Source organism: Eulemur rufifrons, chromosome 21 (genome assembly GCF_041146395.1).
Source record: "Eulemur rufifrons isolate Redbay chromosome 21, OSU_ERuf_1, whole genome shotgun sequence".
Classification (NCBI taxonomy): domain Eukaryota; kingdom Metazoa; phylum Chordata; class Mammalia; order Primates; family Lemuridae; genus Eulemur; species Eulemur rufifrons.
The window spans coordinates 6,412,999-6,429,591 of record NC_091003.1 but is presented as its reverse complement, the minus strand read 5'-3'; the positions used below and the strand labels follow the sequence as shown (position 1 = coordinate 6,429,591).

Sequence of the window (16,593 nt, the reverse complement as noted above, 5' to 3'; positions counted from 1 at the left end):
CACTGTTCAAGAAATTCGTACTTATGTCAGTACTTTGGCAGAATAACAGATAAACACGTCTGGATTATTTCTGTTAATAAAATGTTAAAATTATAACCAAAATATAATGGGGGAGAAAGAAGCATTTTTACACACTTCATCTTTTACTAATAAGGAAAATCAAGGAAATACTAATAAAAAAGTCTAGCAAAGAATAAATGCCTATAGCACCTGTTACCTGCAATCACAAGACCTAAAATTCTTAGACAAAATATAACATCTAAAATAATGTTACTGGCAACAGGAAGCATCCAAATACATACTTCATTATCAAACTTTAAAAAATGCTAACAAGACCTCTAAAAAGAAAATGACAAAGGAATATAAATCAATATACATGTCTAGAACTTGTTACATTTATCCTCATCAACAGTCATGTTCCCAAATTTTTCCAAGAAAAGACTGATCAAACAACTACATATAGAATGAAGTTTTACATCCAAATGGCTATCATACAGTTTCTAGCAAACTCACATTTCTAATTAATGACTGTTCACAGTGTAGTCCTATTTAGAGTCAAATATGAATACTAAAATTTATCCATTCTAATAGCACCTTGGAGTTGGCAGAGTAACACAGTATTCTCTTAGGAGCACAGCTGCAGAAATATTCATATTTAGGTTCAAATCCTCGCTCTGCAACACACTGTGTGACTTTGGGCAAGTTACTTAAACTTTTCTGTTTCCTTAGTTATAAAATGGAGATAATATATACCTCATAGGCTTTCTGAGAGGATGAATTAGGATCCATTGTGTGATAATGGTTACCATATTAACCATTTTTAAGTATACAGTTCTGTGGCATTAAGTACATTCACATTATTGTACAATTATCACCAAGGATATATTTTTAAAGTGCTCAGACTGAGCACATAGTAACTGCTCAGTGAATAGCAGCTAAAATAACTCTCATTAATGCTATCTTATTCCATCTTAAATCTGTATAAATTATTTATCCCTAAGAAGAAATGATTTTATATTTACTTTTACTAAATTGCTCCCAGTCTTGGAGATGCTGGTTTCAATTCTCAAATTCTTCATTCAACTGAATGACAAAAATATATAAATATTAAGAACTGCTTCCTTTCGGCCAGAGCTGCCATCTTCCAGTAATTTGCCAAAATGATGAACACAAAGGGAAAGAGGAGAGGTACCCGATCCATGTTCTCTGGGCCTTTTAGAAAACATGGAGTTCTTCCTTTGGCTACATACATGCGAATCTACAAGAAAGGTGATATTGCAGACATCAAGGGAATGGGTACTGTTCAAAAAGGCATGCCCCACAAATGTTACCATGGTAAAACTGGAAGAGTCTTCAATGTTACCAAGGATGCTGTTGGAATTTTTGTAAACAAACAAGTTAAGGGCAAGATTCTTGTCGAGAGGATTAATGTGCGTATTTAGCACACTAAGCACTTTAAGAGCCGAGATAGCTTCCTGAAACGTGTGAAGGAAAATGATCAGAAAAAGAAGGAAGCCAAAGAGAAAGGTACCTGGGTTCAACTGAAGCGCCAGCCTGCTCCGCCCAGAGAAGTACACTTTGTGAGAACCAATGGAAAGGAGCCTGAGCTGCTGGAACCTATTCCCTATGAATTCATGGCATAATAGGTGTCTCACACTTTGTGAGAAGCACTGGAAAGGAGCCTGAGGTGCTGGGACCTGATCCCTATGAATTCATGGCATAGGAGACAAAACTAATAAAAGCCACTGGACTCTAAAAAAAAAAAAAAAAAAAAAAAAAAAAAAAGAACACACTGAGCCTTTACTATATGCCTAGTGCTATTCTAAGCAAATTACAGGTACTAACTCAATTAATTAATCCTCAAAATAATTTTAGGTAGTAGATAACTAGTAACATTCACATTTTACAACTGAGTACAAAGAGGTTAAAGAACTTGCCCAAGGTCACCCAGCTAATATATCGCAAAATCAGGATCTTCCCTCAAACAACTGAGTTCTAGAGCCTACACTCTTAACTACTCCACCATACTGCCTCTTACACACATAGTGACATACAACCCATGGGAATGGCTACTTTCAGATGCCAGATGTTATATGTTCACTGAGCCTTTGAGTTTCTCAGAAGCTTTGATATCCATTATTTCATGTGTTTTTCCTAGAGACAATGAAGAGCAATCAGCGCCATTTTACAGGCAGAGAAACCAGAAAGGTTAAGAATTTGTTCAAGGCCAATAGACCTTGGAGAGGTCCTGGATCCCAGCTTGGCCACTTATTAGCTATGTGAATCTACAATCTCCCTCAGTGTCACTCAACTGTAAAATGGAAATAATAACACCTCTTGCAAGAAGTAAATAAGTATATTTATAAAGCATCTAGTACAGAGCTTTGCATAAAAACCGCTCAATAAAGGTTATCCCCCCTTTCCTCATTCTACATGTGATTCCTGGAGTAGTATTCTTTCCACACACCATGCCATTACTTCTCAATACCTTCCCACCAACTGTGTTAACAGATGGGGAACAAAGGACATGATTTTCTGGTGTTTACCATGTAATACCGAATCAGAAACCCCAGTGAAGTCCAGCTATATTATATAATTTTAAATATAACAAACTCATTCCCTTTTGTCCATATGGCTGATCACTTTATCAAACAGAAAATAAAATTGGTCCACCAAGATTTGTTCTTTATAAAATTATGCTTAATGTTCCCCAATACCTTCTGTTCTTCTAGGAAACTGCCAAATAATTTACCAAATGATTTGCTCTAGTTTCCGACCAGACATTGTTCAAAAATTAAGTTGATCTTATCATTTCCAAAGTTATCTTTTTCCCCTTAAAAAAATGTATGCTTTATTCTGTCATTGGATATTTCCCCTATACACCATGATTTCTCAAAAATAAAGACTAATAACTTGGCACTAGGTTCTTTTCCCTCACATATGCATAGAGGGAACATCTAATACTGAAATTATAAACCCTGTTCACGCCAAATGTGGCCATAACAATGAGTACTTCCTGACAATTAGGCAGTATTTTCTTAAGAAAAGATAAAAATACTAGGAGATAGCATGGTCTCTCATAAAGTAAAATTGCCGTATAATTAATCTTTTTTTCCCCCTGGATAGCATGCATGTCATAAAGCACACACTGTTGACTTCCAAGTTTAATTTAAAACACACTCATGTCTTAAAGCAACCTGGAAGTGAATGTTGAAGGCCAAAGGAATTTTTCAATCAAGTGTTGACTTCCTAAAATCTACTACTTCTCCAACAAGCTAAAAGGCACATTGGGAGGCTGCAATCCGAAGCACCCTGGAGAAAAGTGGTACTGTGGTAATAATTCATTTGTATTTGGCACAGTGAAGGTTCACTGCCAATTTTTAACAGTAGGGATTCAATAACCTTTCAAAGCCAAACATGAGGACTGGACAAGAATAGCTTTTCAGAATAGCTTTTGCTGAGGTCTAATAGTTAATATAAAATTTTAAAAACCTGTAAGAATCGGTAAAGTACAGGCAAAGTTTAGGAATGAAAATATAACCTATCACTTGATTTGCTAAAAAAGCACTGAGCTAAAACAAGATATTTTTCTTCATTCATTCACTCTTTTTTGAGCTAATTTTATGAAAAAGGGATGGGGAATTATATTTTTGGTATTTGAGTTTAGCTACCTATAAACAATATTATTTATCTTATTAATCTTACGAGTCTGAAAGAAGGATAAATGATACAGAAGCCATTAAAGCACTGTTCAAAATTTAATGTAATAATGCAAGACATAATTGTATTTTTTTAACTTGTAAGCATCTATGATGAGGTCATTTTAATCATGTTAGATCCACGTGCCAAATATATATTACTGACAAAGTAACTTCATGATGATATTTTCTTAGTCCTCTATGGAAATACATTTATCACAAAATATGAATTTTTGTATTATCTGTTAGGTCCTACTAATTTTCTCTTTTCTTTTTTTTTTTTGAGACAGAGTCTCGCTCTGTTGCCTGGACTAGAGTGCCGTGGCCTCATCGTAGCTCACTGCAACCTCAAACTTCTTGGCTCAAGCGATCCTCCTGCCTCAGCCTCCTGAGTAGCTGGGACTACAGGGGCCACCATACCTGGCTAATTTTTTCTATTTTTAGTAGAGACGGGGGCTCACTCTTGCTCAGGCTGGTCTCGAACGCCTGAACTCAAAGGATCCTCCTGCCTCAGCCTCCCGAGTAGCTGGGACTACAGGCATGCACCACTGCGCCCAGCTAATTTTTCCATTTTTAGTAGAGATAGGGTCTCACTCTTCCTCTGGCTGGTCTTGAATACCTGACCTCAAGCGATCCCCCCTTCTCGACCTCCAAAAGTGCTAGGATTACAGGTGTGAGCCACTATACCCAGCCTGTTTCATTTTTATAATTTAATATTTATAATAAATCCAATACAAATTCACTTAATTAGTGAAAATTTAGAATATAACATCTCATAAAATCACTAAGATATCTGCCATTTTATATCAAGAATATCTCAATATTACTGCTAAAGACCTTTCTTTTCTGTTTTATATATATTTACAAATCTATATAAATAAGTTTTATAAAATAAGATTAATTTCCCATTATTCAAATTAAGCAAGTCAAACACATTAATGGTTTTAAACAAAAACAACAACAATACTCACACACTTGTCCTACAAGATACCTCAACTTACCTCATCTCCCTTCAAAACTTCAGTACCACCAAATTCACAGGTCTGATTTGTCTTTAATGACACTTCTCTCTCTAGGCTGGTTAACTTCTCCTTGGCCTCCTGAAGTTCCTCAGCTTTGGCTTCTTTTTTACGAGAAATGATAGATGCCTAATTGACCATTAAATATGAATGTAAAATAAGGCATACAATCAACTTTCTATTATCTTGTGAAGTTATCTATAATATAGATTTTACTGAGTTAAATTTTCAATATCAGTTTGGCTTCTCCTAACCAATTCCTTCCTAATGCTTACCATCACCAATTATATATTTAATATGAGCGTACAATATATATTAAATATCCACCTAAAAACATTTTGGAAGACAAAAGCCCTGAAAATATAGGACATATAAGCAGAGAAACAAAAATGTGCTATTAAAAAAATATTAAAGTCTTCTTAAGTAACACTCAAATACTAATGAAAATACATTCTAGATAAGTAAATAGAAGCTAACACTAAATCTATTGTTTTTTTGCATGGTGGGTTTCCTTTCATTGGAAGAAAATAAGACTGCTTTATTCTCAAAACAACAACACAGGTTGTCTTACTAAATTCAATATATATACTTCTAAAATGAAATGTTATAACATCTATTATATTTGGGGCATTCTAATAAATAAAATGCAAGTTCAAATCAAACATGTGACTCACCAGAATCATATAAATGTTTACACAATCCAAATGGCTCTTAGCCATGAATGCAGCATTTTATATTAGCTAGCAACTCTTGGGAGATTTCTTTTAATGAACCATGGCTGTACTGGTTTAAGGAAAACATTAGGGCCAGGCGCGGTGGCTCACACCTGTAATCCTAGCACTCTGGGAGGCCAAGGCGGATGGATGGCTCAAGGTCAGGAGTTTGAGACCAGCCTGAGTAAGAGCAAGACCCCGTCTCTACTAAAAATAGAAAGAAATTATATGGACAACTAAAAATATATAGAAAAAATTACCCGGGCATGGTGGCACATGCCTATAGTCCCAGCTAATCAGGAGGCTGAGGCAGAAGGATTGCTTGAGCCCAGGAATTTGAGGTTGCTGTGAGCTAGGCTGACGCCAGTGCACTCTAGCTGAGCAACAGAGCAAGACCCTGTCTCAGAGCAAAACAAAACAAAACAAACCCCCACTCCAAAAACCCAAAAAGCATATTATTTTTAACTCTAAAGATTATAAGCATTTTGATTTGTACCACCTATGGTAAGCTTTCACTTTAAAAATAAAATTTCACACTCACAGATATAAACACAAACAGCTCTATCACAGTTGGCAATGTTAAGGAAACTAAGCATCATCAGGTGTATTGTATTTCAAACTTGAACATGTGTCTTTTGTGGCTTTACCACTAATTCTTTGTTATAATCTGGAGATTAACAATGACAGATCATTTATTCTACACTTCCTTCTCACTTTAAGACTATAGATAACACAGCTAGTGGTTCACCAATGAGCTAACATCTAAATATGTGGGCCAAAAGAATGTTCTTACCTGTTGCCTATATAGAGAGAGTTTGCTTTCAATTGGCTCGTTTCTCATCATTTTCTTTTCAATCAGCTGATTGATCTGTGTGTTTATTTCATTTATCTAAAACCATATAAAAGTAAAAAATGTTAAAACTCTCCTTATGATTACACAAACTAAGTGACATTTGGCCAAATCCAGCTTTGAATTTACAGTTCTTACCATCAGTGTTTTGACGGGAAAATCATTTGCCTTAATGTTATGGATTGTTATGATTATTTTTAGAAACAATTTATATTTCATGATATAATTTGATTACTGATATGAATTTTACCACCTATGTCTAAATTATCCTAAAGTATTTTACATGAAATATTTATACATTATTATCACAAATACGCTTTCCAAAATTCTGAAGTTATCCCCTTACCTAGGTCATGACTTTCTAGTCACCACAAGTGATAAAGCAAATACGGACAAATATTCCCAGAAATTTAGTACAAGGAATTCATGAACCCACTTGAGAGTTGACATGGATGACATCTAAAAAGCCTTCCTATGCTAATGATCTGTGATTTTTTGATAGCTATCATTTATCCTGGTCATTAATCTAAACTTTTCCAAAATGTAATAAAACTGAATAGATCCAACAGAAACATACAGTCCCTTAACAAATAAAAACAAAACAAAACATGGCTTTCAGTATTATCTGTCCTTTGAAAGAGTAGAGTTTTCCTGTTAATTCTATGACATTAAATTTGAGTCAAATCTGACTTTGATATCTAATTTTTCTAAGTAAATTAAAAGAGTAAAATGGTCAGAATTATATAATTAATTGTAGTGGCTATTAAGCACATATTAAACACATTAAAGGATTAGCAAGTCAAAATTTTTCAATTTTTTATGATCGCTGTTATTTTTAAAAATATATACGTCTGGGCCAAGCGCAGTGTCTCACGCCTGTAATCCTAGCACTCTGGGAGGCCCAGGTGGGAGGATCACTTGAGCTCAGGAGTTTGAGACCAGCCTGAGCAAGAGCGAAACCTTGTCTCTACTAAAAATAGAAAAATTAGCCAGGCATGGTAGCCTGTGCCTATAGTTCCAGCTACTCAGGAGGTTGAGGCAGGAATGTTGCTTGAGCCCAGGAGTTTGAGGTTGTAGTGAGCTAATGACGATGCCATTGCATTCTATCCTGGGCAACAGAGCAAGACTCTGTCTCAAAAAAATAATAATAAAAAATTAAAATATATATATATATATGATTAGTGTTTTAATTCTAGGGAATAAAATATTATAATATGATACCAGGTTTTAATGAGCATTACAACTAAGTTTAGTAATTCCAAGGTGGGAACAAAGACTAATAAAAAAATATTAGCTTTAAATATAAAATTGTCATAATATGCTTAGAAATAAAAATTAATGACACTTAAAATATTTTAAAATTTGCCATCTAAATGATATTAGGAAGACATCAACTTATGAGTCAATTATATGCATTAATTTATATATTCAAGTTACTTAGTTTCCTTATCACTTGACTAGGCTTTCATAACATCATGTGGATTAAGTATAACATAACATTCTGTAACTCCTCATAAAGGACAACTCCTTATAAGAGTTGTCAACTCTTAGCACAAGTTAACTTAAGAGTCAAGAGTGGGACACTATAGAAAGCAGTTTACATAATTTTTACAGGACCGGGGGTGAGATAAAATTGGAAGCTATAAAAAGATGATTGTCACTTACTTTAGATTCAAGTTCAAGAAGATCAGAATGGCCCATAGCTGGCTCTGAAGCCACTTTTTGTAAAAAATGCAATTCCTTTTTCTTGTTCTCTAATTCTTTAGGAAATTTTTCAGTTACCATATATGAATTAAATTTTATCTCCTCCTCTAGCCTCTTCATTAAACCTTTAAAAATAAAATAAAATATTCAGCCCAGAAGAGTAGGTCTAGCGATATTCTGTACACTATTTTAAATATAAGACCTGGAGAGTAGTAGGGCATATTGCCAAAACATTCTTGATAATATCTAGCATAGTACAATAAAAGATTGGCCATTAAAATCTTTTGATGTTTGAATGATAATGAAGCACAATGTGCATGGAATAATATTTAAATAATTATAGAAAAAGTGATATTATGACCTTTCCAAATTACAACCTAATTCTTTTATATTCCACAATATGCAAAAATAACATTTGCAGAGCCAGATATATTGTTGGGTCATATTTTGCCTTCTAAGTATTTAAAGAAATCCATGAACCAAATGACAACACTTAAATGAAATCTAACCCATGTGCACTTTTATACAAACGGTCATTTATTCTTTTTCTTTTGTGATACTTTTGATGCAATTTATGTATCTGTTCTAACGTTTCATAAATGGTAATTCATTATCATTTGTCAACTTCAAACCAATGAAGACATCATTAAAGGTACAATCAAATTCTAAAAAAGACAAAGTATCCACATTCATAAATGTTTTAGGTTTTCCATGTTTTCATATTATTTTGTAAAGTATTAATTTACAGTTTAAGGGACAACTTAAATTACATTTTTTTAATTATTGTTTCCTTATTTTTTCAGATGCACTATACACACACAGATTTGCAGTGAATAATGATTTTGTTATAAATTCCCAGAGCTTTACAAAGTTTATTTCAGATCTTTCCATTACACACTTACAAATTCTGGCGTGACTTTTTAAAACTCTGAGTTTCCGGTTTAAGTAATCTACGTACACAGATTGCATAATATATCTGGCCCAAAGCCTCAAAATTATTTTTAGTTCCATTGTGCTAACCATATATTAACATGTAAAATTTTATCAACTACAAATTCACAAGTTTTCCGTTCATTCCTTCAATATTCCTACTTTTTTCAGGATTGGAGAAAGGAAGAGAAGGCAAAGTATTTAATGAATCATACTATAATTGGACAGTCATTCCTATGTGGTTTCTGATTAAATCTACATCTTGGCTTCTTTGGCTATTAGATAACTAGCTTTTCCATCTTTGGGTTCTTAAATATACCTCATGTAATCAGAGATGCATGGAATCAAAGATTAAAATGTTTTTTAAAGATTTTAAGTTCTTAAATATTTTATCTATTTAAAAAAAAGTTTATAATTCTAGAAAATACAAACTGATACACAGTGACGGCATGACCATAGTTGCCTGGGGAGGGAGAGAGGGGCAAAGAGGGCAGGAGTGAGATGTTACAGAAAGGCACATGGAAATGTTTGGGGCTGATGGATATGTTCATTATCACTGGTTTCACCACTGTATACATATGTCAAAACTAATCAAGAATACACTTTAAATATGTGCAGTTTATTATATGTCAATTTTATCTTAAAGCTGTTAAAAACATAAAGAGTTTCCATCAAATTTTAAATTCTCTTAAAATATTAACTTAGACTTTGAAAAGTAGTCATGTGTTTCTAAGGCAAAGTTTTTAAAACATGTATCTTTCAAAATTCTGGAGAAATTAAATCTACGGTCATTAAGGTGAAAACTTTTTTACTAAAAACACTCTGAAAACATTTCACTGATCCTACTATAATCAAATGAGTGGCTTCTTTTATGTAATAAATCTCATGGATGTGTACAATACAAAGATGAATTAACCAGGCCGGGAGCGGTGGCTCATGCCTGTAATCCTAGCACTCTGGGAGGCTGAGGAGGGAGGATCGCTTGAGCTCAGGAGTTCGAGACCAGCCTGAGCAAGAGCGAGATCCCATCTCTACTAAAAATACAAAGAAATTATCTAGACAACTAAAAATATATATAGAAAAAAATTAGCTGGGCATGGTGGCGCATGCCTGTAGTCCCAGCTACTCGTGAGCCTGAGGCAGGAGGATTGCTTAAGCCCAGGAGCTTGAGGTTGCTGTGAGCTAGGCTGATGCTATGGCACTCTAGTGCGGGCAACAGAGCAAGACTCTGTCTCAAAAAAAAAAAAAAAAGATGAATTAACCAGTGAATGTTTTATAATATGGCTATTACTCTGCAAAAACACAAATTACACTATAATACTTTTTTGTTATTTAAGTAAATAAGCTTTTTTACAAGCCTATTTTGTTAAGAAAAAACTTCGACCTCCTTAAACTAAATACCTGGATCAATTAAACATCTGCTTAATTTACTCTTTTCATAGGATGCTGAATACAACTCTTGTGACTTTTCCACTTCCCAGAAAGATGTCAACAAAGCAGCAACACTTGAACCTCCTGCTCCTGTCCACCCACAAAATACACATATCACAGAATATCTTATTTTTGTCTATACTTTCAGCCCGTTTTTTCTTACTTTCCCCTCCTACCTGTAGAAAAGATAATTTTCTTCCCATCATGGTTTAAGCTCTCTACTCCCCACTCCCAACTACTTACCTGAATATTTATTAAATGCCTGCTATGTGTAATTTAGTGTTTGTTAGTGCCTGGAAATACAAAAACCAACGATGACTAGCATAGAGTTCAGTTGAGTGGAGTCAGATATGTCAACAATTAACATATTGTAGCAATTGTCATAGAACATTCAAGGCAATGTATGCAGAATAATGAGAGCACAAAGGAATCTTTTCCTCCTGAATCTTCAATCTCCATTTGTCTGACTCCTCTAGCATATAAATACTACTGCGCCACCACCTCCCTCAATCTAGACATGGTAATGTCTTTCTCATTCATACCACGCTCCCTCTGTTGCCTTCCTTTCAAAGACAAGGGGTCAAAAGAAGCCTATCCTTTTAGTTCAACTTCTCACCTATCATTTGCTCAGCCCACTACAATCACATTCTTTCAGGTCACCGTACCTTGGCATGGAATGCTTGCCATTCCTTCACCTTTCCAACTTTAACTCAACTCAGTTGCCACTATGTCCAGGAAGCCATCTGTTCTGTGTTAGAGTTTTGTGCTTTGCCTCTTTGTTTTCATAGAAGCCTATGCTGGGCTCCATCAGCATATTCATCCCCTTGTATTATAACTGCTTGTCGATGTTCCATAAGACTGTGAGCTCTTTAATAGAAACATCTTTGATTTCTATTCCTAGCACTTAGCTCAGTACCTGACACATAGCAGGTGCGCAATATGTATTGAATTAATGGACAATTGCTTTTGGGTCAATTATTTCTATTACTACTTAACAATGCAACTAATTTTATTGTTTAGCAGCTTACTAACATCTTATTCGTGTTAATATTTTAAACCAATATCTTAAGAGATGCTAAAAACAGAATTTGATTTGTTCACTTTATTACTACATAAATAATAATATATTTCCTAGCCCAAACCATTTCTATTTAGGGCCAAAGCAAAATAAAGTCTATCAACTCAAATAAAAAATGAAATACTACTAATACTATAAATATCTTTAAATATTCCATTCAGTTATCAGAATTAAAACATAATAGCCAGAAATATTTAACCTAATAAAATTGAGGATAACAGATACTGAAGAAACACATATTCAGGTTAACATTTTAAACTGTGTCAAATTGCTGATCAATTACTTTCCTGCATACTAAATCCCTCAATTCTTATATCCATTACCTTCATTTCTAAAAATTCATTATTAGTAGTAAGTTCTAATAATTTCTTAGCAAGACGAGGCCTACACAAACAATTGCTTATTGATGTTAATTTTCAAATGGCTGTAATGTGGATTTCTGAAGATTCATCTTAATTTTTTACAGTAAAGATGTCACAGAGCCTTACGTTAAATCCAAAGCACATAAAATAAGATGTATGGTGTCCTAAAAAAATAAAAAATAATTATTTTCTTTTATGTTGAAAATTAACATTCTCCTCAAAAGTAAAAACTTAATGAATAAGGAATCAGGTAATACCAACAATTAAATGCATGCGAACTTCCAGGTATTGCTGGAATCAGAATTTATGACTGAGATGAGTAAGGGATTATGTGGGAAGCCACTAGTTAACATGTACTAACCATTCATCTTGTAGGAAGCACTGTACTGGTTTCTTAAATATCAATTAAATATACCATATTTCCTTGACTTTTAAGATGCCATCAATTATAAGATACCATCAACTAAATTATCAGGTTATTAAGTATGAAATGTCCGACTTCCTTCAGTACTAAGTTTGACAGTTGGTATCTCTGACATTTCACTTTGATACTTCTTGTTTTATGTATATTGTGAAGGTATAACCTCATTCTTTCAAATGCACAGCTTGGCTTGTGATTATCTTTCAAAGTTTTTTTTAAGCAATTTTTGTGAAACCATGGATAAGTTAAAAATTCATGTTATTTTTTAATATGAACTCTGTCATGGAACCAATGCTGCACAGACAGCTTGAAATATCAACAAAGTGTCTGGGAAGGATGGGGCTACTGAATGCACAGCATGTTGACAGTTTGAGAAGTTCTGTTCTGGTGATTTTATCTTGAAAATGAGCCACGTGGGTAACCTGACACCAAGGTGGATAATGATGAGCTGAAAGTTGTAGTGGAAGCGAATCCATCTCAACCTACACATGAATTAGCAAGATTTGACTTTACTATTCCAACAGTATTGGACCATTTGAAACAAATCGGCAACGTAAAGAAGCCAGACAGATGAGTTCCACGTGAATTAAACGAGCATCAGAAGAGAAATTGTCTCAAAGCTTGCCTTTCTTTGCCGAATCATTTCTACACCATATTGTTACATGTGATGAAAGATGGATTCTTTTTGACAATCACAAGCATTTGGCTCGATGGCTGGATAAAAATGAAGTGCCAAAACACAGTCCAAAACCAAATATTCATCCAAAAAAGCTAATGGGGTGGGGCAAAGGTAATATACGTAACCTAAATATTTGTACCCCCATAATATGTTGAAATAAAAAAAATTTTTTTTAAAAAGCTAATTGTGTCTGCTTGGTGGTCCAGTGCTGGTATTATCCACTATAGATTCATGAAACCTGGTCATTTGATTTTAGCGGATGTCACTGCAACCCATCAAATGAAATGATGAGGATATTTATGATTAAGCAGCTGAGACTGGTCAAGAGAGACAGGCCAATTGTCTTGCAAGGTTCGACCACAGGTTGCACAAACAACGCTGCTCAAACTACAGAGGCTGGACTTGGAATCTCTTGTTGTCATCTACCATATTCACCAGCCTTGTATCAACTGACTATTACCTTTTCCAGACTTTGGACCACTTCTTGCAAGGAAAAATCTTCAATTCTCAACAGGCTGTGCAAAACGCCTTTTGGATTTCATCCCTACTCACTCTCTAGGCTTCTTCGCTGCTGGTATAAGCAAGCTGCTGTTAAGATGGCAAAACTAGGCCGGGCGCGGTGGCTCACGCCTGTAATCCTAGCACTCTGGGAGGCCGAGGTGGGCGGATCGTTTGAGCTCAGGAGTTCGAGACCAGCCTGAGCAAGAGCGAGACCCCATCTCTACTAAAAAATAGAAAGAAATTATATGGACAGCTAAAAATATATATAGAAAAAATTAGCCGGGCATGGTGGCGCATGCCTGTAGTCCCAGCTACTCGGGAGGCTGAGACAGGAGGATTGCTTGAGCCCAGGAGTTTGAGGTTGCTGTGAGGTAGGCTGACGCCACGGCACTCACTCTAGCCTGGGCAACAGAGTGAGACTCTGTCTCAAAAAAAAAAAGATGGCAAAACTGTGTCAATAGTTTAGGGACATATTAAGACTTTGATTAATTGTGCTGCTTCTTGTTTGAGACACAATAAACTACACTTTTGATTCAAAATCGGACATTTCATATTTAATGACCTAATATAAATACCATGTTAAATGAAAGATACATCCCAATTGCAAAAACAATTAAAATGGGAAAAAATTAGTGTTTAGAATTAAGGAAATACTGTATTATCTCTTTTTTGTTTTTGAGATGGGGTGTCACTATGTTGCCCAGGCTGGCCTTTAACTCTTGGACTCAAGCAATCCTCCCACCTTAGCCTCCTGAGTAGCTGGGATTACAGGCTCATGCCACTGTACCCCGTTATCTCTTTTAACAGCTCTATCAAGATATAATTTACATGCCATAAAACTTACCTCAAGTGTACAATTCGATGGTTTTTAGTATATTCACAGAGCCAGGCACCATCAGCACATTCAATTTCAGAGCATTTTTGTCAGCCCCAAAAGAAAGCTCCGTACTCATTAGCAGTTACTTCCTGTCCCCCACTCCCCCTTCCCAAAACTTCTCAGCCCAAGGCAACCATTAATTTGATTTCTATCTCTATGGAGTCACTTATTCTGGACATTTCATATAAATAGTATTATACAATATGTGGTCTTCTGCGACTATGTAGTTTCTTTCACTTAGCATGTTTCTGAGGTTCATTCATGTCATACTATGCATCAGTACTTCACTCCTTTTTTGTGGCAGAATAATATTCCACTGTATGGAAAGACCACATTTTGTTAATCCATTCATGAGTTCGGGGACAGATGGATTATTTCCATTTTGGGGTATTATAAATAATGCTGCTATAAAAATTTGTGTTCAAGTTTTTATGTGGACATACGTCTTCAATACTCTTGGGTATATACTTAGAAATGGAAATGCTGGTTCATATGGTTACTGTGTATTTAACATGTTCGGGAATTATCAAACTGTTTTCCAAAGCAGCTACATCATTTTACATTCCCACAAGGTAAGAGGGTTCCAATTTCTACACATTTCCATCAACACTTGTAATTGTCAGTCTTTTTTGTTACAGTCATTCTAAGTATTATATCTTGCAGAATTTCATAGATTACTATAGAAAGATGAATTAACCCCATCAGCTGGATATTTACAATGGAATATTTTTCCAATACAAATGACAGTTTTGCACTGCTCCTTCAGTGTGCGTGGACTCCCTTCTGATGAGCAAAAACACTTTTAAAATGCCTAGGATGGGTTTGGTGGTGTAATCTGGGCTTCTAGAACAGTTTATCCTCTGTGTAAAGCTAATGTAAGAACAGAGCCAGAGATGCTCACGTCATTCGCACTATTATTCTACAAACCAAAATATGAAAAACACTTAGTTTTAAGGGCCCAGCATTTTATTATTTTTCTTTAAAGTCCCGGCTTTAAAACAATGATTCACTTTTTCTCCATCCATCTTCACCACATCCATGTTAAGTACTTTATACACACACACCAGAGAGCCTCCCTGCACAGTTGTTATCACTACCTTCAACTTCTGACTGAATAACTGGACAGGAATTTTTAAAAACCCCAAGTGAAAATCCAAAAACATCTTCATCAGGGCTCTCCTCCCCAGTTGGGAAATGATGCTCCAAAATGCTGAGATATCAGTTAATGATAATTTATTCCCATTAATTGATTGCTTTTAGGAAGATTCTGATTTAAATTAATATTTTCTAATCACCAAATCTTATAATAATTTCCACTTACTTTCAGGCTTTGCATCTGCTGCAGCATGGCGCATACTTTTCAGCTGGTTTTGTACTCTTTGCAATCTCTGCACTGCATGAAATAGCTTTAAGATACAAATAGATCCATCACTTATTTAGTCTATTGAAGCTTACCTCTCACGTAGGCAAGCAAAAGAAAATATAAGTTCCATATAATTCTTATGACATAAAAGGAACAAATAATAAGAGCCAAGAAAATAACAACATTAAACCCAAAATGTAACTGGTTCTCTCAGTTATATCTTTTCATATAAATTTTTTTAAAAAGCTTTCAGATATTTTTCCTTTAGTTATTTATTGAATTTGGTGATTAAGAAAAAGTATTTGTTAAAGAAATATACACACCAGGCTTTTCTTGTTATAACACGGTTTTCTTAATGCTAAGGAATGTTAACATTCTCACAGTGAAGTCTGTAGTGAAACTACTACAATACCAAGTCAAATTCCAACAGAGGCAAACATCTAAACTGCCAATTTAGTAGAAAATGAAGCTGTTCAAATATATATATATAATTATTATTTTTTTATAGAGACAGGCTCTGTCACTCAGGCTGGAGTGCAGTGGCATGATCACAGCTCACTGTAACCTCGAACTCCTGGGCTTAAGTGATCCTCCTGCCTCAGCCTCCTGAGTAGCTAGGACTATAAGCGCATGCTACCATGTCGGCTAATTTTTTTATTTTTGTAGAGATGGGGTCTTGCTATGTTGCCCAGGCTGGTCTCTAACTCCTGGTCTCAAGCAATCCTCCTGCCTTGGCCTCCCAAACCATTGTGATTACAGACATTGGCCATCACACCTGGCCTAAAAATATTTTTTTTTTCCATTTTTTTGGAGATAGGGTCTCACTCTGTGGCCTGGGCTATAGTACAATGGCATCATCACAGTTCATTACAACCTGAAACTCCTGGGCTCAAGTGATCCTCCTGCCTCAGCCTCCCTCATAGCTGGGACTATAGGCACATGCCACCATGCCTGTTAATTTTTTAAT

The 16,593-nt window shown here is 35.1% G+C and overlaps 1 protein-coding gene and 1 pseudogene across 4 annotated transcripts in view; one reads left to right on the top strand and one right to left on the bottom strand.

Annotated features, from left to right (window-relative positions):
* The window catches only part of IFT81 (intraflagellar transport 81), a 70,895-nt gene that overhangs the window by 43,055 nt on the left and 11,247 nt on the right, over positions 1-16,593 (bottom strand). For 2 of the 4 annotated variants that reach the window (XM_069496892.1, XM_069496893.1), the window contains exons 8-11: positions 15,585-15,669; positions 7,946-8,109; positions 6,224-6,319; positions 4,700-4,846 (exon numbers count right to left, since the gene is read on the bottom strand). In XM_069496892.1, coding sequence (XP_069352993.1) covers positions 4,700-4,846; positions 6,224-6,319; positions 7,946-8,109; positions 15,585-15,669 — 492 coding nt within the window. The remainder of the gene's footprint in view (positions 1-4,699; positions 4,847-6,223; positions 6,320-7,945; positions 8,110-15,584; positions 15,670-16,593) is intronic. The other 2 variants (XM_069496895.1, XM_069496894.1) reach the window with 1 other exon arrangement.
* On the top strand, positions 1,158-1,649 carry LOC138401456 (large ribosomal subunit protein eL21-like; annotated as a pseudogene).